Source organism: Poromitra crassiceps, assembly GCF_964638095.1.
Source record: "Poromitra crassiceps genome assembly, chromosome: 6".
In the NCBI taxonomy this organism is placed as follows: Eukaryota; Metazoa; Chordata; class Actinopteri; order Beryciformes; family Melamphaidae; genus Poromitra; species Poromitra crassiceps.
In genome coordinates this window covers 45,390,566-45,412,349 of record NC_139627.1, presented here as the reverse complement: position 1 = coordinate 45,412,349, position 21,784 = coordinate 45,390,566, and the positions used below count along the sequence as shown (strand labels likewise).

At 44.1% G+C, this 21,784-nt stretch overlaps 1 protein-coding gene across 1 annotated transcript; it reads right to left on the bottom strand.

Annotated features, from left to right (window-relative positions):
• Positions 1-677: 677 nt before the first annotated feature.
• Positions 678-6,756, bottom strand: fkbp7 (FKBP prolyl isomerase 7). Its single transcript, XM_083638590.1, has 4 exons — positions 6,525-6,756; positions 5,376-5,527; positions 2,508-2,635; positions 678-2,039 (listed from the first exon to the last, which is right to left on the bottom strand). The coding sequence occupies exons 1-4, from the start codon at positions 6,740-6,742 to the stop codon at positions 1,878-1,880; spliced, it is 660 nt and encodes a 219-aa protein (XP_083494716.1). The 5' UTR covers positions 6,743-6,756; the 3' UTR covers positions 678-1,877.
• Positions 6,757-21,784: the final 15,028 nt, after the last annotated feature.

Genomic DNA, 21,784 nt, shown 5'->3' with positions numbered 1-21,784 from the left:
AAATGCTAAAGTTAATTTAATCTAAAGCTGATTTTAACCCCCCCCCCCCCCCCCCCCCATCTGTGTACTTCAGTTCTGACCAACGCTTTTTCCCCTTCTGACCTGTGCTTGTGCTGCGTGGTGGGCATAGTCGCTATTCTATTCTGCTATGAGACAATCTGTCTCCCTCTACTGTTAATTTTCAAAAGGCTGGCATGCCAAATTGTCAAGAGTGAGCGAGTCATCGATCATTAGATTGTAGGTCAGAAAAACCATTAGTAAATTGTAGGTTCTGGAGTTGGATATTACATATTGGTATTGCATAGGCCTACTTAAAAAGTTTAAATCAAAACATCCATCAATGCTTGAAGTTGAATGCAACTGATGTGCTGATGTATGTCGTAAATCAGACACATTTGACAAATCACAGCACATTATAACATAGCCTATTAGAATTCAATTTGAACTTCTCTCCATCGCTCAAATTCACACGTTTATTTTCTTGTTTGCTATAGCTGATCAGCTGAGCTATAGCCTACAGTAGATTAAAATTAACAGTTCTTTCCATGTAATATGCTAATTAAACATTTGAAGAATTATTCTTCCAAAATTAGACAGCCATCAGTTGAAAAATGTGACACTTGCTATGGCAAAGACATTGATAACAGAATATAATACAGAACTTCAGAACGTTTTAATTTATTTTATTTTATTTATAGACAGTTACACCTAACAGTCCTTACGCCAAAGGGCAGTAAACAGTGTCTGAGCCTTTTCCTAGAATACTTACTGAAGTCAAACAGCCACCCTACATGATCGCAGCTTGGGAGGAAAATCCCCTTTCATCCTTGTTTACATAGCAGGCCAGAATTTTGCAAAAGACTACTCTTACAAAAATACTGGGGGAATTGCAGCAAAGAGTCTTCTTATTATGAATTTCCTAAAGTTTCTTCTTAACAAGGATATATCTTAAGAGCACTTTTGTGAACCTGGCCACAGGACTTTAAACAGCGAGTGGAAATATGACTTAGTGGTCTTATACAATGTGCTTGTTTAAACGCAAATGAGCTCTATATTACAGTAGTGCTATCAGTTTCTAACATGGTTTCTAAGCACAAAATGGAATGCTGTGGCACGTTACATTCTAGTTCTGCATGCTGCCACTGTGACAGACAGTTTGTTCACTGACATGATACAAACAAAACTAGGATGAGAATGTAGGAATAAGATATTTCAAAAGGTCAATTTAGTGGTATTTGCGTAAAAGTCAACCTGATACTGTGTTACAAAAGTTCTTCAACGCATTTGAATGCAAAGGACTAATGTCTCCCAACCACAGTGCATTCCCAGTCAGTACGTTTGTTAAAGAAAAATCCACCCTAAAACACATTAGAAAAACAGCTGTGGTGATGTACTTTTGCATTTCTGGGCCCATCTTGTTGTTTAGTGGTAGGTTTCTTATTCTGTGAATAAATGGCCAAATATCAATCAGTCGTGGAAGAGGCAGAGATACAAGCTGTCTTGTGACAGTAGCCTCAGTAGACCAGAATTCATTGTTCCCACAAGATACGCAGCGTTTTGAATAAGGAGGCGAAGCCGCGATCACAGCCCCATATGCCCACCGTTGAAAGAAAGCAACACGTTCAGGCCCCTTCTCTGGGGGTTGTCCAAAGGCATTCTGGGAAACGTAGGAAATCACAACTGAAGTAGACAAGGCAGGTGGAAGGAAAGTGAGAGCAGACAAAAAGTAAATTAAATCCTGGGTGGATTGATCATCACAAATTGATGATAAACATCAATGTATCTGAGGGTAGATTTCCCCTTAAACGATATCTTTGCCTTTCAGGTTTGCTCTCTGACTGAATAAAGCCAATAAGCTAAAAAGTCTGTCTCTGGCACTAGAGCTCGTCATGTTCATAAACATTATACTCTGTGGTAGTTATCAGCCCGTCTCTATTGTGGTCGCTCTTCTGGAATATAGAAGTCAGAATCTTCTCGTAGAAAGGCTCATCGCGCGGCACTCCGCCTTTTTCATACTCCAATTTCAAGTATACTTTCACCTGAAAATAAAGGAACACTCATGAGCAAACTCATCATCATACTTCATGATTACATGTAAGGCAGAAATCACAACATCCTACTCATTTGGTTATTACACAGTTGTTGTTGTTGTTGTTATTATTATTATGGTTATACCAATTCTTATTGGTCAATGAATAACAAAGCGCTGTTTCACATCTAATTAAATCCCTCTGCAGTCCAGAATTCTGTTGCCATGCCAAAAATATTTATCCCCTAAAACTTTTTTCCCTATTGGTGTACACATACCCTTAATCCGGCTTCCCACCCGCAGAGATGGCCAATTGTGCCTGTACATGTATGTAGGCCCGATCAAGCCGCAGGTAACATGCTGCTTGAACCTGCGACCGTCGCGTTAGTAGGCAGGGGATCTACCACTGCACTACCCAGTAGTGGCTTGTATTGAGGTGGTAATGACTGTCTCACACGTAACAGTGGATCACAGTTACCTCAGCCTTAGTGAGACTTCTGTCTTCATCCAGGTCAATTTCCTTGAAGGCCTCCATGCTGCGTGGGCCCCTAGACACGGAGTACAGCTCCACCTCAAAGATCAAAGTGGCATTGGGTGGGACTGGGTCTTTTGGGGGAAAAAACACAACGGTAAGATTTAAAAAATAAAAAGACCCCAGGCCTATTAATAATGCCATAATCAACACTGATCATTTCAGACTAATGTTTATCATGCAGTACGTTCTAATAGGCTGGCTTTGCAGAAGAAGATTAGGGCCACAAGTGAAAAATGTATTTGAGTTCAGTTCTGAGATTAATCTTAGAATTTGAAGCCGACTGTATTCTCAGAATTCTTCTGACTTTAATCTCAAAATCCTGACTTTATTCTCAGAACTCAAATCAATTTCGCACATGAAGCCCTAATCAGTTGATCAAAACAAACTTTTTGTTAATATAAGTTGGTTTCACAACATTTCAGAGAAGGATGGCACCTGAATCTCCAGGGTTGGATTTCTATGTCTAAATGTTTCCAGTTTAGTGGGTTTTAAAGACGGTCAAGATACATTTTCACGCCCTGTGATAAATCAGTTTCCCATAGAGAGGCAAAGTGAACATCACTTTCTGCTTCAGCACTGTACCAGAGATTTTCTTCTGCAATTTATTTTCCCATAAGACATTTAGTAAAATGCTTATAAAAAGTTTTACTTGGTCAAACCAAACGGATTTAGAATCGGGAGAGACTGTAGACCATTTCACTCGGACCAAAACTTAAAAAAAACATTGAAAAAACATTTTCTTTAAACCCAAATTTTTTTACGTTTTTGTCCGAGTGAAATGTTATGCCACCTCTCCTGTTTCTAAAGCATATCTGTACCGTTTGGTTTGAACAAGTAAAATAATTTTTATAAGCATTTTATGAAATGGCTATGGGAGAATAAATGGCGGGTGAAAATATCTGGTACAGTGCTGAAGCAGGAAGTGACGTTCCACTTTGGCTCTCTATTAGATCATGAAAAGTATAACCGGAAAAGATACTGCACAACTGTTTGAGGAATGAATCCTCAATATAATAACATCAGTAAAAACGGCAGGTACTTTTCCAAGTAAAATAATGGCTTTTAGAAGACAATTCTACAAAATGTAAAAAGACATACGAATCCAGCAAGAAGATGGCATACACTAAATAGAGCAAAAGGTATGAGACAATGTTATGAGAATGTGAATATATACTGTAATTGAAGTAGTTCATTCTTTGTGAGTGAGAGAAAGAGAGACAAACCAAGAGGAGAGCAGCTCCAGTGCTGCCGCCCAGTGGTGGGCGACAGTTCAACATTGTTGTTAGTGAGTGAGTGTTGTATAAATGTGAAGCAACCCGGTAGGAGGAAAAAACAATGCATGCTCAGCAAAACCCTCTCATTACTAAATACAGCTAAAGAAAGAGGTTTCCAGAACTAGAAGATCAAGGTAAAATGCTCATTGATCCTGTTAGTCTTCTGAACGTGCTACCATGCAAGCAAGAGAAAAGTGGAGAGCTTAAACCTCTGCATGCTTACAGTACATGAACCTCTGCATGCTTACAGTACATGCCGTGGGGAGATGAGTAGTTGCGAGGGAGGCCTTTTCAACTAAAGTGCTGTGAAAAGAAGACAAGACAGCATGAAGGCAATTCTTCTGCCACAGAACCAATATAATAATGTTACCTTACACAATATTGTTTTTCAATTATTTAAAGCACAAGGTCAATGATGTTGGGCCTACAAATAATTTGTCTCTGATATATCTGTATAGGACAATATTTGATGCTGACTCAGCTGATGGTTTAATTCCATTTGTATTGTGAACTAAGAATATACCAGTTGAGTGATGTCGCGCCCGAGTTGACTGCGTTCCAGTGAAACAGAGGGGAAACCAGCCAGGGTTAGCTCCCACGGGTCCACTAGTACAGGGGTTCCCAACCTTTTTTGTGCCAAGGACCGGTAGATACATGGGAAAAGAAGTCGCGGACCGGTTGTCAATTTTAATGGTTTTAGTTACATATATATTTACTCACCAGGTGGCGACAAAGGGTAAATAACAGCCTTTTGTGTTGTACTGTATGTAGCCTACAGTATTTGTGTTTTTGTTTCAACTACAAACATAAATAAACGTCAACTTGAAACTACCGTATGTTTCAACTACCACACACAGCCTTTAATGTTATAGCCTATGTTTATTTAAAAAATATATATACTGTATATATATTTTTTTTTTTGACTGGGCTCGTGGCCCGGTACCAAATGCGTTATGGCACGGTACCGGTCCGTGGCCCGGTGGTTGGGGACCACTGCACTAGTATATATATATATAAAGGGAAACAATAATGGCGACCAATGTCGAAGAGGTAATGTTTTCACCCAAGTCTGTGTTTGTCCGTCCATCTCAAAAAGTTAGGCCCGGAGTTGCACAAAAGTTAGTATGGGTCAAGAAAGAACTGATACAATTTTCATGTGGAAAGGTCGCATAGCCTATCACCAAAAGCTGCATAACCTCCTGGACATGGCAGAGGTCTGTGGTCTACTGAGCACATTTTCTAGTTTAATTGATGCACTTGGCAGTTTTTCTATTTTACTCTCAACTCCCGTCTTTTTTTGGAGATATTTTGACAAACCCCATTTGGACTCATTGCTAGCAGCAAGAGGCAACAGAGATCGCTGTTTCAATGGTCAGCTGACTCAGGAGACACTATTCTCTCTCTCCCTATGTACTACACACAGGTATGTAAGAGACAAATCATGTATAGATCCATTGATCATAAACACTATGTGGACTTTGTGGTATAATAGCTGCTCCTTCAGCTGCAGGCAGAAATCACTGCTGTGCTTGCTCACCTTTGCCTGTTGATCCAAACCCCAGCTCTGGCGGGACGGTTATCTTCCGTTTCTCTCCAGGACACATGTCGACCATTCCCAAGTCGAGGCCCTTGATGACCTGTCCCACACCCAACACAAACCACTGAGGATGTCCGCTTTTGTCCGATCGACTGAAAGGAAGAGCACACGCAGAAATATGAGCCGTAGCCCCAAAGTGAGCCTACTACTGTACTGTGTATACTACTGTATACACTCGTGCAGTATTAGGGTCACACTCTGCTCCATAAGGCAATAGGGGGGAACGGCTGTTCAAAACGCTCTCCTACCCGTCTCCGACGTCCGATTGCTGATCCGAAGATATGAGAGTCCTCCTACGGAAGCCAGTAATTTAGCCGGGGCGGTTAAAATGATACTGCTGCGTGAAACAACCGTTTAAAAGCAGTCTTTCCACAGCCTGCGCTGAATTTACAGCAGGGTGTGTTTGATCTCTCACACATACAGTCACACGGAGACGGCGGCTCAGTCAGTGATCAAATCATCAAATCCAGCGCACCTGGGAAGCAAAACAGGAAGCTTCTCCTCTCCTAAATACGGCACAGGCTGTGGAAAGACTGCTTTTAAACGGTTGTTTCACGCAGCAGTATAATTTTAACCGCCCCGGCTAAATTACTGGCTTCCGTAGGAGGACTATCATATCTTCGGATCTGCAATCGGACGTCGGAGACGGGTAGGAGAGCATTTTGAACAGCCGTTCCCCCCTATTGTCTTATGGAAGGTTATGTGACCATAATACTGCACGTGTGTATGCAGTATACAGAGTACAGTAGGGTCACTTTGGGGCTACAGTATATGAGCCGGTACCTACATCCTATCAATGAATGTGGGTTTTAATGTCTAAAGGAACAAATGACTCCAGCATATAGACAGAGAGCTGAAACAAGCTAATCCCCTACCATTTGGATTATTCCACAGATTCATTTAAAGTTACCAGACTGCAGGAATAATATACAGCTCCCAAGATTTAAATTAAGTGCTCCTCTCCAAATGGCCTATATAGTGATCACTTTCAGGGGGGTGGGGAAGTTTCACAACATCAAAGTGCATGGTTTCTGCCTTTCCTCCGATTTATTAACAAAGCATACAGCACAACTTTCTCATATGGCCTACCTGCAATAGAACTGGGAACCATCTTTGGCGAGGTACCCATCATAATGCACGTTCATCAGGTCTCCTCTCTTGCTCTTCTTCGCGCTGTCGCATCCCATGGGCTTGAACACGACCTCGATCTTCACTTCGCCATTCAGCTCCTCTGCCGTCGCCAAATCAAACAGGAGGTTAAGGTGTAAGAAAGCAGACAGGCACAGTATGCAGCCAAACCTCCACATCTTGCCTCTGTGCTTTCGTGGCAACTTCTGAAGCTGACTGATGACGCTGAATGGTGGAGGACGTGGAGAGTTGCGCTTCAACGTGACCACGCCCACTCCGATCAGAGAGAAGCATGGCAAAGCGGGAGCTGTCCCTCCAGGGTACTTCCGTCTTCGCTTAGGAACAGACAGGACCGCCTCTATTTTTATTATGGGTGCGATTCCATAACCTGACACTGCCAGATGGATGTAGGTTGCTAATGTGATATAATTGTGTGTGTGTGTGTGTGTGTGTGTGTGTGTGTGTGTGTGTGTGTGTGTGTGTGTGTGTGTGTGTGTGTGTGTGTGTGTGTGTGTGTGTGTGTGTGTGTGTGTGTGTGTGTGTGTGTGTGTGTGTGTGTGTGTGTGTGTTTTCCAGGTGACCTTTGACACCGGTAAGCTCCTGAGTGAGTTGACTGTGAAAAGGAGGACCCAGAAGGAGGCTGAAGCTCCAGGAGCTGGGGAGGCAGAGAGAGGAGCAGAAGAGACGAGAGAAGGAGGAGGAGGATCGACGCAGGGCGGAGGAGAGGTACCATACAGGGACACAGTGGAGGTGTAACGGCGTTGTGTAGATGGTACTTGCAGCAACCCATGTTGAGGGCTTGCCCAGGGGTGGATACGATACGTGTGTGTGTGTGTGTGTGTGTGTGTGTGTGTGTGTGTGTGTGTGTGTGTGTGTGTGTGTGTGTGTGTGTGTGTGTGTGTGTGTGTGTGTGTGTGTGTGTTAACACACTGTAATGTCTAGTCTTTGTCTGACAACTACTAGGCTACCTACACATGCCTTTCCCATTCATTAAAAAATATCATGAAAGACCACCTAAGTCACGTTTTAAGATGTAGCGTTATATAAAATAACCTACTCTACTTTGAATAATAATTGTCTGATGGGTTTTCCCACATCCTATCCTATCACTGATACAAGTTTGGCAACATTTTACTGTAGCAAAGTGGAGAAATCTCCCCTCGAAATCCCATACATGGCCAGACATATGCATTTCTCTGAACTTTCACCTGCTTACACCAATGACATTCCTACACAGATCAGTCCACCTTTGCCAACTTGCCATGGAAATCACATAATAACGTCATATCCTATCACTGATACAAGTTTGGCAACATTGGAGCCTATGTAAATGTCCATGTAATAAGTCCATGAGTAACACTTTACAATCAGGGTCATGTTTAATAAGCATTAATAATCATTATGCAATGCTGCTTAATTAATGTTTATTAACTATAACCCTAACCATGAACTAACCCTAACCCAAACCATTAACTAAACCTCAACTAAATAATGCACAAGTTAATACCTGGTTAACATGAACACCATAATGATTAGTAGACACATAGTATCTCATAGACATCTGAAATGTGACTCCGACGATACTTTTTTGTAAGACGTCAAAAGCCAAAAAAGGTTAAACCACTGGTTTAATCTTTAACAATGTGTTGTATTTTAAGTATGCCTAAAAGGTTGTTATATTGTTCACTGTGTCAGATCTCCATCTGAGAAGTACCATATTATGTAAGCTGTCAAATAAATGCAGTAGAAAGTACAATATTTCCCTCTGAAATGTAGTAGAGTGGAAGTATAAAGTATCAAATTGAAATACTCAAGTAAAGTACAAGTATCTCAAAATTGTAGGCTACTACTGTAGCACAGTAGTTGAGTAAATGTACTTTCCACCACTGCCTTGCAGATGACTATTCTATCATTAAATAATCTAAAGACAACTTTCAAAGTTGTCCACAAGATGGTGCTGCATACCAACAAACACAGATCATTTGACCTCTATTCACTGAGCTCACACCAGGAGCAAATTCATAATAGGTATGAGCTCTAAACTCATGCACACGTTTACAGCCTATAACACTTACTCATTCAGACCCCAGAAACATCTACAGAACCTCATCATGGAATCACAAAAGCTGAAATTGCAGTAGCTTAAGTTTCTTTCTTTATTAAACGAAATAAGAGACATTTTGCCCTGATCATCAGAAGAATTAATTTGGTTAGACCACCAGTAATAGATGTTGTTTATTTGGTGTGAATAAATAAAAACAAATGTAAAAAAGTGATACAGAGTTTCTTGAAACATAAAAGATTAGGGGAAATTGACCTTTATTTACCTTTGTGATAAGCATAAATTCTGACAAGCGCAGTATTGTAATGTATCTCTCCCGTGTGTGTGTGTGTGTGTGTGTGTGTGTGTGTGTGTGTGTTTGTGTGTGTGTGTGTGTGTGTGTGTGTGTGTGTGTGTGTGTGTGTGTGTGTGTGATAAGAGTAGTCTATGAATGCTGACCTGAGAGTCATCTGCACCTTCTATCTCTCCAAGACAATCTGTGTGTGTGTGTGTGTGTGTGTGTGTGTGTGTGTGTGTGTGTGTGTGTGTGTGTGTGTGTGTGTGTGTGTGTGTGTGTGTGTGTGTGTGTGTGTGTGTGTGTGTGTGTGTGTGTGTGTGTGTGTGTGTGTGTGTGTGTGTGTGTGTGTGTGTGTGTGTGTGTGTGTGTGTGTGTGTGTGTGTGTGTGTGCGTGTGCGTGTGCGTGTGCGTGCGTGCGTGCGTGTGAGCCGTCTGGCTGCTTCCCTTCTATCTCTTTGCAATGAGCAGCGACACCACAAGCCCTCCGGACATGCGTTGGAACACACGCACGCACACACACACACACACACACACACACACACACACACACACACACACACACACACACACACACACACACACACACACACACACACACACACACATGGTGAGTATAGGGCAGACTAGAGAAAATCTGTTATAATAAAGTGACTGTTGTTCTGCCGGTAATGCTGATGATTCACACTGCACAGTCACTCTGATTCGCTGTGTTTTAAGGGTCACAGTGAGCTATCCACGACTCCAACAATATCCCAGTGTTTGTCATTCAAGCCAGTGTTTGACATTAGGCATTCTATTTCCCCATTCATTGATTTAACGATCAAACATCAGTAAAAAAAAACTCAAAATTCATAGTGTTTGGCTAAGCCTGGGAGAGCGGTGTGTTACACTGTAACCCAGGGTCGCTGAGTGAGAGTATCTCTTCTTCACCACCAGCGGCAAAGAACGGTAAAGCTCCAGGCCCAGATGGAGTGTCTCCTTCCTGCCTGAAAAGCTGTGCTGATCAGCTGGCACCTATCTTCACTCGGATCTCCAACAGATCACTGGAGCTGTGTGAAGTCCCCTCCTGCTTCAAACGCTCCATTATCATCCAAAGAAGGCCTCCATCACAGGACTTGATGACTACAGGCCTGTTGCCCTGTCGTCTGTGGTGATGAAATCCTTTGAGAGACATGGTGTTGGCCCACCTGAAGGACACGACAGGACACCTGCTGGACCCCCTTCAGGTCAGGTCGGTGGATGATGACGCAGTCAATGATGCAACACGATGCAACATCTCGTAAGAGATGCTAACATCCAGCTCTTCCAGACTCACTCCCTGCGGTACTCTAGAAGTTATAACCACTAGCTGGGGCACCGTGACAATATGAAAATAATGTCTCCTGAGGTCTGGTCCCATGCTTGTTGTGGCAGGGATATAACTTTGGAATATAACTTTGGAATATAACTTTTGTTTGGATGAAGGATTGGGGCATTTAAACACATTGTCAATAGATTTAGAGTGATGTCTGGCACTACAGAGAGCTTCCCTCACATGTGCTGAAGTGAAATTGACAAAATACACATGTTGCAAAATGTTCTTATCGTGACTAAATCACAAACAGAGAGACACGCCAGCACATGCATCCATGTGTTGTGCACACACACACACACACACACACACACATACACACAGTATGGGAACAACAGCACACCACGCTTTGGCCAAATCTAATCTAATAACCAAAAGTTCAGCAATGATGTTATCATTATGCGCTATTGGATGTGACGCACTTGGAAGATATGCTGTCCCCGTCTTGCCTGAATTATTGCTGCTGTTGGATATAAAAAAAATTAAATAAAAAATAACTATCTCCAAACGGTTAGCTTTTCTGGGAATTCAAGGAACTCTGGTCGCTATCCACAATGATATTCATGGATTTTTTTTTTTTTTTTTTTTTTAACTTGACATTTTGAATGGCTTCCCTGGGAGCTAGGGTCAGGAGACGTGCTACACTAAAGGACCATCTACAGCACAAGGAATCAAGATAAAACATTAATATAGAAGTTATGAGGTTTTCAGAGTGTATCAGTGTTTCCAACAGCTCTCTCTAACCCTAACCCTAACTCCGAGAGTCACTCTCACTATAGCGGGGGAGATGCTCCGTTATCTTAAATTACAACCATCCCTTGAAAGTACCAAGCGGGCCTGCTTTATTGCACAATCCAAATCTTTGTCAAGACTTGTCATTTTCAGCGTGTAGCTTGCTAGCTTGCTAGCTAGCTAGCGTTGTTGTTGTTTCACAGCAGCTGAGGCATTTGTGAGCGGATCACACAGCGAGCGAAAAAAAGGGATTTCCCTTCTGCTCCGACTGAAATGGTCGGAGTCAATGGCAGAGCTTAGACCCGCAGCCTAGCTTATTAGTCTGACTCAGTCAGAGCAATTGAGAGAGAGAGTGGCGTCAGCGGAGGACCAAAATGCGTGACTCATTAATAGCCAATGAACAGCCAGGAAGGGGTCTCGCGCTACTTTTGAATGCTGAAATAAAGCTGATATTTCAATTTGATAAAAATAAAAAAAATAAAAACTTTGAAAGTACAACACAAACTGTCCATTTTGCTGCAACTCAACAGTGCTGCGTAATCCAGGACCTTACTTCCTGGAACTCTTCAGAGTAAAAAAAACTGGTTCATTTGAGTGAATGGAGATCAGTTTAAAAGTGCAAGCACTTTCACGCAGTCCAACTTGATCTCATGAGCTCGGTCAGGTTGAGAATGTAAGTGTTTCCCATCATGATTTGTAAATGCCGCCTCGTATTTTCTTTACAGTTAGGCCTGCGATGAAATCAACCTTCTGAAATAGATCCCAAGAAATATACCTATTTAAAGCACTTCAATAAAACTCTTGATCCCCAAGCCACACCCACTACTGTACTGCCCCTCTACGTGTGTACAGGCATGGCGTTGCAGGGGGAGAGCAGAGGCAGAACTATAACCATTCAAATGTCTCTGGCATTTCAACCCATACTCTGCTATAAGAACATATGGGTTTGGATATTAAGTTTAACTTATCCTTTATTTATCCCCATGGGGAAATTCATCTTCTGCATTTGACCCATCCTCTACTAGGAACCTTCCTAGAGCTAGGAGCAGTGAGCAGCCACAGTGCAGCGCCCGGGGACCAACTCCAGTTCTTTTTGCCATTGCCTTGGTCAGGGGCACTGACAGGAGTATCAACACTAACATACATGTATTTGATGGTGGGAGGAACCCGGAGCACCCGGAGAAAACCCACACGAACAGGGGGAGAACATGCAAACTCCACACAGAAAGGACCCGGGACGGACCAGGGTTCAAACCCGGGACCTTCTTGCTGTGAGGCAACAGTGCTAACCACTGAGCCATATTACTTTGACTATCAGTACATGTTCCACCAGGAGAACCCACAGTTTATGACAGGTAATTGGTGAATTGGTCAAGTCCAAGTGTCTGTAGATTGTTCTGACTCAGAACTTCTGAGGAAGGGTTTGTCCAATTATGATTGATAGGGGTTCTTCAGGGCACCAAGCCAAGCCTGGGCCAAGTGTATGTGAAAGAGGGAGAGAGAGAGATAGAGAGAGAGAGAGAGAGAGAGAGAGAGAGAGAGAGAGAGAGAGAGAGAGAGAGAGAGATGTGTATCGATATATCACACTAAATTATGTGTCTTTTGCTGACAGATTACAGGCATTCTCAGTAACAGGCGAACAGCTCTCTGGAAAATGTTTTGTCTTCTCATTACTTGCTCTAACAAGACCATCATTTTACATAACTTCATTCAAAACAGAGTTTCTGCTTCTGGACATGTCAAATCATGTGGCAACGGGAGGTATCAATATTTTATACTACAACCTCTCTCTCTCTCTCTCTCTCTCTCTCTCTTGGTCTCTCTCTCTCTCTCTCTCTCTCTCTCTCTGTGTGTGTGTGTGTGTGTGTGTGTGTGTGTGTGTGTGTGTGTGTGTGTGTGTGTGTGTGTGTGTGTGTGTGTGTGTGTGTGTGTGTATGCCAGTTATGGAGGAATTTCATGAACATGCCTTTCTCCTGGGGATTCCAGAGATGACTGTGGTTTGTTTTAAAAAGGTTAGGGCCGTCATGTGTTTCTGATTTAGACCTAATTCAAGTCGTCATATAAAATATTATGTCTGATGGGATTTCTAATCATTTTCGATGATAATCGCCCGGGAATGCATCTCATGGCCTCTGCAGCGCACGCAGGCGAGGCCACTTCCCTTGGATTGAGAGGCACTTTTCTCTGAAAATGAAGAAGGGGGCACATGTGTGACACAGAGAGAGAGGGAGAGAGAAAGAGAGAGGGAGAGAGGGAGAGATAGATGGAGAAAGAGAGAGAGAGAGAGAGAGAGAGAGAGAGAGAGAGGGAGAGAGAGAGAGAGAGACAGAGAGATGGAGAGAGAGAGAGAGAGAGAGTTAGAGAGGGAGAGAGAGAGAGAGAGGGAGAGAGAGATGGAGAAAGAGAGAGAGGGAGAGAGAGAGAGATGGAGAAAGAGAGAGAGAGAGAGAGAGACTCGCATCCAGAGATAGGAGGTGCATTCTGGCAGACAGTAGGAATCCATTTCACGCCCAGATGCAAGCAGTGTGAAAAGGGGAATGTGTGTGTAGTGTGTGTATGATAGGTGTGGTAGGACAGGGGTTAGGCCTGTTGGCTTTTCCTAGGTGGAGAAGGGCGGCGGGGGGTGGTGGTGGGGGTAGGGTGGGGGGGGGGGGGGTTGTTAGGGAGGGGTTGGTGGGCAGACTTTCACCACTGGGATCAATTCAGTTCAATCAAATTAAAGAAAATTGAGGTGGAAAAATAAATTAACTGAGTGCCTCTTCTTCACTATTATTATTCCTGCTCGGAGAAGAAGGCTAACTCACGCCATGACTCCCAGGTGTGGACGTGTTGCAAACCTGGGCGTTGCTGAGAAACGGCGTGCTCAGCCAAACTTACCCGAGATAAATCTGAATTAAATGCATCTCTGTGATTGGACATGCCCCGATAGAAACTGTCTCACTGCAGCGTTGCCAAAGGAAACACTGCAAGACGTCTGTTGTGTCACGGCGCTAAGATGCATCGCGGCTATTCTGTGAGTTCAAGTCACGCTGTCTCCACTTCATATCATAACTAAATCCCTCTTTCTCCCCCGTCTCTCCTGTCTGTCTCCACTAAACAATATCATATCAAGCTAAATACATTTCTTATATTTTTAATTTAATGGCCGGACAATCTTTTTAAATAACTGCTGATAGCTCCTAGCCAAGAGGTGTTGAGATTTGAACCCTCGGGCTAACGCGGTATATGAATTTGTACACAGCAATTTAAGACAGAGGCATGCAGTTGTATCTATCAGGGCGTTTTCCTTACAACAATGAATGAAGTCCCCGCAGCAGATGTAGTGTGCAGGCTGGAACACCCATGCAGCACATATGTGACATATCTCAGCCATGAGCATGTGTGCGTAAGATGCCACAGTCAGGGGAATACGCATCCGTCCAGCAGGGTGGCACAGGAAGGCATGGGAGGGAGAGGAGAGCAGGGAGACCGCACTTAAACCCTGTATGTGCCCTGCTGCCACCGCAAGACACTCTCCAGTCCCCCAGCTCCCCTGCTCTGTTCAAGATCACCTCTAATCTGCTCAACATCAAAACAACGCATAATGACTGGGTTAAGTTCATTTTCAATTCAGTCAATTTGCAATGAGGAAAACAAGTGAAAACAAAGTGTCCCCGCGAGGATCAATAGTATTTATTTATTAATATTATTGTCGGACCAAGAGTATGAGGGATTCTCATCCTGTGTACTCCTCTTTTCTCATCAGTTGCATCTGTGGATGGCAGTGAGATCTGATGTACATATCAGCTCGAGTAGAATCAGGAAGGACAGAGGAAAAGGACAAATTAAAGAAAAACATTTGGGTTGGATCGAATGAATGCACTTATTTCGACAGTTGTTATAAAATGCAAATGAACAGATAAAATCCAAATTGCCAAGGAATAAAATACAATACAGTCCATGACTTGTTTCCATTGTGGTTGTCAACTCACAGTGCATCTAAACGTGGCAGTTGATTTGATTTGATTATTTTAATGCAATGCATTTAGCTTTTCTTTTATATGAATTGTATCTTTTCGTCTGTCTTATGTAGCTACTGAAAAACCTCCCAGTCAGTCAGAGCAGAGAAGCAGAGATCTGCATGTGGACTGCATGGGATTCAAACCCCCGGCAGGCACACACAGCATTACACGTGGCCCTCTTTGCATGCTGATAGTCCTCTGAATGTTTCCAGCCGTGGCTCTGCTGCGATGCTACATACAGAATGCAATGTGAACGTGTGACTGTATTGAGGCTCACGCCACAGTCATTTGGAGAAAGTCAGTGCGGGCCAGATTAGCACCCCCCCTTCTCCTTCCCCCTCCACCCCCTGAGCACTGAGGCTCCCAGAGGGCCTCCTACCCCCAACCCACCCGCCCCATAACAGTATACTGGAGGGGGTTTGGAGAGTAAAATGGCGTATGGTCTCACCTGATTCTACATAGAACTGATTCGCTTTGTTTGACCAAGTAAAACTATTTTTCATAAGCATTTTACAAAGTTTCTATGGAAAAATGAATGGCTTACCCGTCACTCACCACAGCCATCCAATGACACTCAATCATGTGATTTAATCTTCTTGGAAACTATTTTTTATTTCATTCTGATTGGTCTTATTTGTGTCATAGTTCTGTGGAGCCCGACATGAACCTGACAAAAAAACAAAAAACAAAACAAAAAACATTTATTTAATACTAAGGGCCCCTGGGCACATGCCCAGGTTGCCCATATGGTCAATCCGGCCCTGAGCAGGTCAGTGTGTCTGTCTCTGGCCATGATGACTGATGTGCTGGTGAAGTAACGGTGGATGAACCATACACATACAGGACAATATGTATCTACTGTATGCAGGCTGATAGCCATCTGGTTAGGGGCTGTGCAGTGTCTCCTCCCAGCAGGCAACTATAGCTGTGAGCCAAGCCCCCAGGCCCAACACCCTGCCGGACTTTGAAATCAGATCTTTATTGTCCATAAACCCTCGGCCAAGTATGAAGAATCAGCCCTCCCTAAAAAAACACACTCACCCACCCGGCGGAGAGAGAGAGAGAGAGAGAGAGAGACAGAGAGAGAGAGAGAGAGAGAGAGAGAGAGAGAGACATATAGAGGGAGAGATGGGGAGAGAGAGAGGTGTTTGAGAGACATAGAGAAATAGAGGGATGTGCAGTACAAAGAGTAGTAGTGTTGTCATCGTCATGTTCACAACTATGCCGCAGTTATTTATAGATCAATGAGTGATAACTCAATTTTCATGACTTTCTCATTTTGTTACGGGCAGGCCCTGCTTCACCTATCAATAGAGCCCCTCTACATGGAATTTAACTCTGACAAAATATAGCAGTGTGTTCTGTATGTGTATGTCTAATTTACAACTTACGTTTGCTGTGATTCCACAGAAATAGAGAAATGCAGGGGAGAGAAACAGACAGAGAATATATAACATGAGGTGTAAATATTTCCAGTTTGAAATGAACCAAATACACAGCTTAAAGCGCACACTGGATCAATAAGCATTATGGAGAGGAAATAGATTTTTTTTTGACGGTATATATTGTATCCACTTTTTACATTGCTTGTCATGCAAGTTGTGAGATGGAGAATTCCTTGGGATTAAACACGTAAAAAAGAAATATCGTTGTCATAAAACCCCAAATAAATCCAGCTCCGCCGGAGGACTGCAGTAGGCTGGACGCACCTGGAGACACTCCATATTTCACCTCTGAAGTGTGGGGGAAACTGGAACACAACAGGGCGGATTCACAATGGCCCTGACCACGAGATAACCAGAGGTCGATTTTCCACAGCCAGGCCGGGCCCATCCGAAACGGATTATGCGACATGAAAAAAGATATCTCCATCTGAGACCAAAGCTGAGCTGACAAATCAGTGGTGTGCTGGTGACGAGAAGATGCCAAAAGTATCAGATTTGATGGGGACGTCCTGGTGGCTCAGTGGTCTAAAAGCGTGTACCATTTCACTAACAAAGACCATGGCACAATCAAATATATTTAAATTATTTATTGCCGGAAAAGGGGGTGGAGGGTGGAGGGATGATAGGGATCGATAGTGGGATGGTAACGATGACCGAGGGGGAGGGATGGATAGACTAGGCGATGATCGAGGGGGGTTGAATGAGTCTGGGTCGATGGTTGTTCTCGAGGAACCAGGGAATGGAGACTCAGGGTGGGGGTACTGTCTCGCTGATGGGGTCTCTTCTCGACTCCATCGTTGCAGATGGGGACTCTTCTTGACCCCATCCTAACCCCCTGGTTCCTGTACTGAAGGAGAAGAGCAAGGGGTTGGGAGGGTGGAATGAGAGAACTGAGACGTGAGAGAGGGAGAGGTCGTGGTTAGGCGTGTATAAGTAGGGTGGAGCTGGAAATTGAATGTGTGCTTGAGGCGTGGTCTTGTTCCCGAACTTCAGTTATAATGAATCATAACTACATGTAACTGTTATGTCCTGGATTGTATCAAATTAGATGTGGGTAAAATTCTGTGAGATGAGTGAGTGAGTATTGTGAGTATTGTGAGTATTGTCGATTATTCTTTGGCTCAGCACAAGCAAGTAAGGATGATATCTATACAGAACGAGGGCTTGTTTCAAGTCAAGTCAAAACAATTAAGTTCAATTCAAATCATTTTAAATTCAGTTTGATTCAATGACATCTATTAATAGGAGGAAACAGATTATGGGCAAAATACAGCTCACTGAAGGAAGATCCCAAACCAAATAGTGGATCGATTATCGAAAACGGCATTTTAAAAACTGAACTGCATCAGGAAAGAAAAAGCAAAACCAAAAATCTGTGAAGAGACAGGAGATATCTCATTCATGAGATGGGATGGCACGGTGGCTCACTGCTGCCTCACAGCAAGAAGGCTCGAACCCGGGTTCCGTCCCATGGGTCCTTTCTGTGTGGAGTTTGCATGCTCTCCCTGTGTGGGTTTTTGTGTGGGTTTCTTCCGGGGGTTCTCCGGTTTCCTCTCACCATCAAAGACATGTGTTAGGGTTCATACTCACTGACACTGGCAAAATTGTACTGCGGCTGCCCCACTGTTTCCTAGGTTCTAGGTAGGTAGCTACCTAGTGGAGGATGGGTCAAATGCAGAGGATGAATTTCCCCATAAAGCATCCATGACCTTCAAATGTCAAGGCACTTACAAACTCCAATATCCAGCATCCAAAAGAACGCACTACCAAGACTTGGGACTTAACTAAAGACTTGGGACTTAACGGTTCAAGTTTGTTGACTTTGCTTCACATGATGGCATTGACACAGAAAGCTATGTGAGCGCCTGGATAAATAAATCAAGCCTTCCGCGAGTTGTCAAATAATTGACTACGTTTCAAATGGTTCAGCATACTTTGCCCGGGTCCAGGTTGACAAGACAACACAGGGACCAAATAAGAGGCTCCAGTAAAACATGACCTTGTATTTGCCTACTTGTGTTACTACACTTGTGAGGACTGTTTTGAAATGTTGAAGTAAAGACTTTTCCAGGAAGTGACAACTTTGTGTTTGGTCTTCATTTTGAAAAGGGTTACGGTTACGCACTGGCGGAGTGTGCCTTGTGTTACACTGGACTGGCTGAGTGTGCCTTGTGTTACACTGACTGGCTGAATGTGCCTTGTGTTACAATACTGGACTGGCTGAATGTGCCTTGTGTTACAATACTGGAGTGGCTAAATGTGCCTTGTGTTACACTGGAGTGGCTAAATGTGCCTTGTGTTACACTGGACTGGCTGAGTGTGCCTTGTGTTACACTGGACTGGCTGAGTGTGCCTTGTGTTACAATACTGGAGTGGGTGAGTGTGCCTTGTGTTATAATACTGGACTGGCTGAGTGTGCCTTGTGTTACAATACTGGACTGGCTGAGTGTGCCTTGTGTTACAATACTGGACTGGCTGAGTGTGCCTTGTGTTACACTGGACTGGCTGAGTGTGCCTTGTGTTACAATACTGGACTGGCTGAGTGTGCCTTGTGTTACACTGGACTGGCTGAGTGTGCCTTGTGTTACAATACTGGACTGGCTGAGTGTGCCTTGTGTTACAATACTGGACTGGCTGAGTGTACCTTGTGTTACAATACTGGACTGGCTGAGTGTGCCTTGTGTTACACTGGACTGGCTGAGTGTGCCTTGTGTTACAATACTGGACTGGCTGAGTGTGCCTTGTGTTACAATACTGGACTGGCTGAGTGTACCTTGTGTTACAATACTGGACTGGCTGAGTGTGCCTTGTGTTACACTGGACTGGCTGAGTGTGCCTTGTGTTACAATACTGGACTGGCTGAGTGTGCCTTGTGTTACAATACTGGACTGGCTGAGTGTGCCTTGTGTTACACTGGACTGGCTGAGTGTACCTTGTGTTACAATACTGGACTGGCTGAGTGTGCCTTGTGTTACAATACTGGAGTGGGTGAGTGTGCCTTGTGTTACAATACTGGACTGGCTGAGTGTGCCTTGTGTTACAATACTGGACTGGCTGAGTGTGCCTTGTGTTACAATACTGGACTGACTGAGTGTGCCTTGTGTTACACTGGACTGGCTGAGTGTACCTTGTGTTACAATACTGGACTGGCTGAGTGTGCCTTGTGTTACAATACTGGACTGGCTGAGTGTACCTTGTGTTACAATACTGGACTGGCTGAGTGTGCCTTGTGTTACAATACTGGACTGGCTGAGTGTGCCTTGTGTTACACTGGACTGGCTGAGTGTGCCTTGTGTTACAATACTGGACTGGCTGAGTGTGCCTTGTGTTACAATACTGGACTGGCTGAGTGTGCCTTGTGTTACACTGGACTGGCTGAGTGTACCTTGTGTTACAATACTGGACTGGCTGAGTGTGCCTTGTGTTACAATACTGGAGTGGGTGAGTGTGCCTTGTGTTACAATACTGGACTGGCTGAGTGTGCCTTGTGTTACAATACTGGACTGGCTGAGTGTGCCTTGTGTTACAATACTGGACTGGCTGAGTGTGCCTTGTGTTACACTGGACTGGCTGAGTGTGCCTTGTGTTACAATACTGGACTGGCTGAGTGTGCCTTGTGTTACAATACTGGACTGGCTGAGTGTACCTTGTGTTACAATACTGGACTGGCTGAGTGTGCCTTGTGTTACAATACTGGACTGGCTGAGTGTACCTTGTGTTACAATACTGGACTGGCTGAGTGTGCCTTGTGTTACACTGGACTGGCTGAGTGTGCCTTGTGTTACAATACTGGACTGGCTGAGTGTGCCTTGTGTTACAATACGGGACTGGCTGAGTGTACCTTGTGTTACAATACTGTGTGCCTTGTGTTACACTGGACTGGCTGAGTGTGCCTTGTGTTACAATACTATACTGGACTGGCTGAGTGTGCCTTGTGTTACAATACTGGACTGGCTGAGTGTGCCTTGTGTTACAATACTGGACTGGCTGAGTGTGCCTTGTGTTACACTGGACTGGCTGAGTGTGCCTTGTGTTACAATACTGGAGTGGCTGAGTGTGCCTTGTGTTACACTGGACTGGCTGAGTGTGCCTTGTGTTACAATACTGGACTGGCTGAGTGTGCCTTGTGTTACAATACTGGACTGGCTGAGTGTGCCTTGTGTTACACTGGACTGGCTGAGTGTGCCTTGTGTTACAATACTGGACTGGCTGAGTGTGCCTTGTGTTACAATACTGGACTGGCTGAGTGTACCTTGTGTTACAATACTGGACTGGCTGAGTGTGCCTTGTGTTACAATACGGGACTGGCTGAGTGTACCTTGTGTTACAATACTGTGTGCCTTGTGTTACACTGGACTGGCTGAGTGTGCCTTGTGTTACAATACTATACTGGACTGGCTGAGTGTGCCTTGTGTTACAATACTGGACTGGCTGAGTGTGCCTTGTGTTACAATACTGGACTGGCTGAGTGTGCCTTGTGTTACACTGGACTGGCTGAGTGTGCCTTGTGTTACAATACTGGAGTGGCTGAGTGTGCCTTGTGTTACACTGGACTGGCTGAGTGTGCCTTGTGTTACAATACTGGACTGGCTGAGTGTGCCTTGTGTTACAATACTGGACTGGCTGAGTGTGCCTTGTGTTACACTGGACTGGCTGAGTGTGCCTTGTGTTACAATACTGGACTGGCTGAGTGTGCCTTGTGTTACAATACTGGACTGGCTGAGTGTACCTTGTGTTACAATACTGGACTGGCTGAGTGTGCCTTGTGTTACAATACTGGACTGGCTGAGTGTACCTTGTGTTACAATACTGGACTGGCTGAGTGTGCCTTGTGTTACACTGGACTGGCTGAGTGTGCCTTGTGTTACAATACTGGACTGGCTGAGTGTGCCTTGTGTTACAATACGGGACTGGCTGAGTGTACCTTGTGTTACAATACTGTGTGCCTTGTGTTACACTGGACTGGCTGAGTGTGCCTTGTGTTACAATACTATACTGGACTGGCTGAGTGTGCCTTGTGTTACAATACTGGACTGGCTGAGTGTGCCTTGTGTTACAATACTGGACTGGCTGAGTGTGCCTTGTGTTACACTGGACTGGCTGAGTGTGCCTTGTGTTACAATACTGGAGTGGCTGAGTGTGCCTTGTGTTACACTGGACTGGCTGAGTGTGCCTTGTGTTACAATACTGGACTGGCTGAGTGTGCCTTGTGTTACAATACTGGACTGGCTGAGTGTGCCTTGTGTTACACTGGACTGGCTGAGTGTGCCTTGTGTTACACTGGACTGGCTGAGTGTGCCTTGTGTTACAATACTGGACTGGCTGAGTGTGCCTTGTGTTACAATACTGGAGT

Coding starts and splice junctions, on each gene's coding strand:
- fkbp7 (XM_083638590.1), bottom strand. CDS start 6,742: ATGTGGAGGTTTGGCTGCATACTGTGCCTGTCTGCTTTCTTACACCTT. Junction 5,528..6,524: donor GGTTCCCAGTTCTATTGCAG/GTAGGCCATATG, acceptor TCTTCCTTTCAG/TCGATCGGACAAAAGCGGAC. Junction 2,040..2,507: donor GAAGTCTCACTAAGGCTGAG/GTAACTGTGATC, acceptor CTTTATTTTCAG/GTGAAAGTATACTTGAAATT.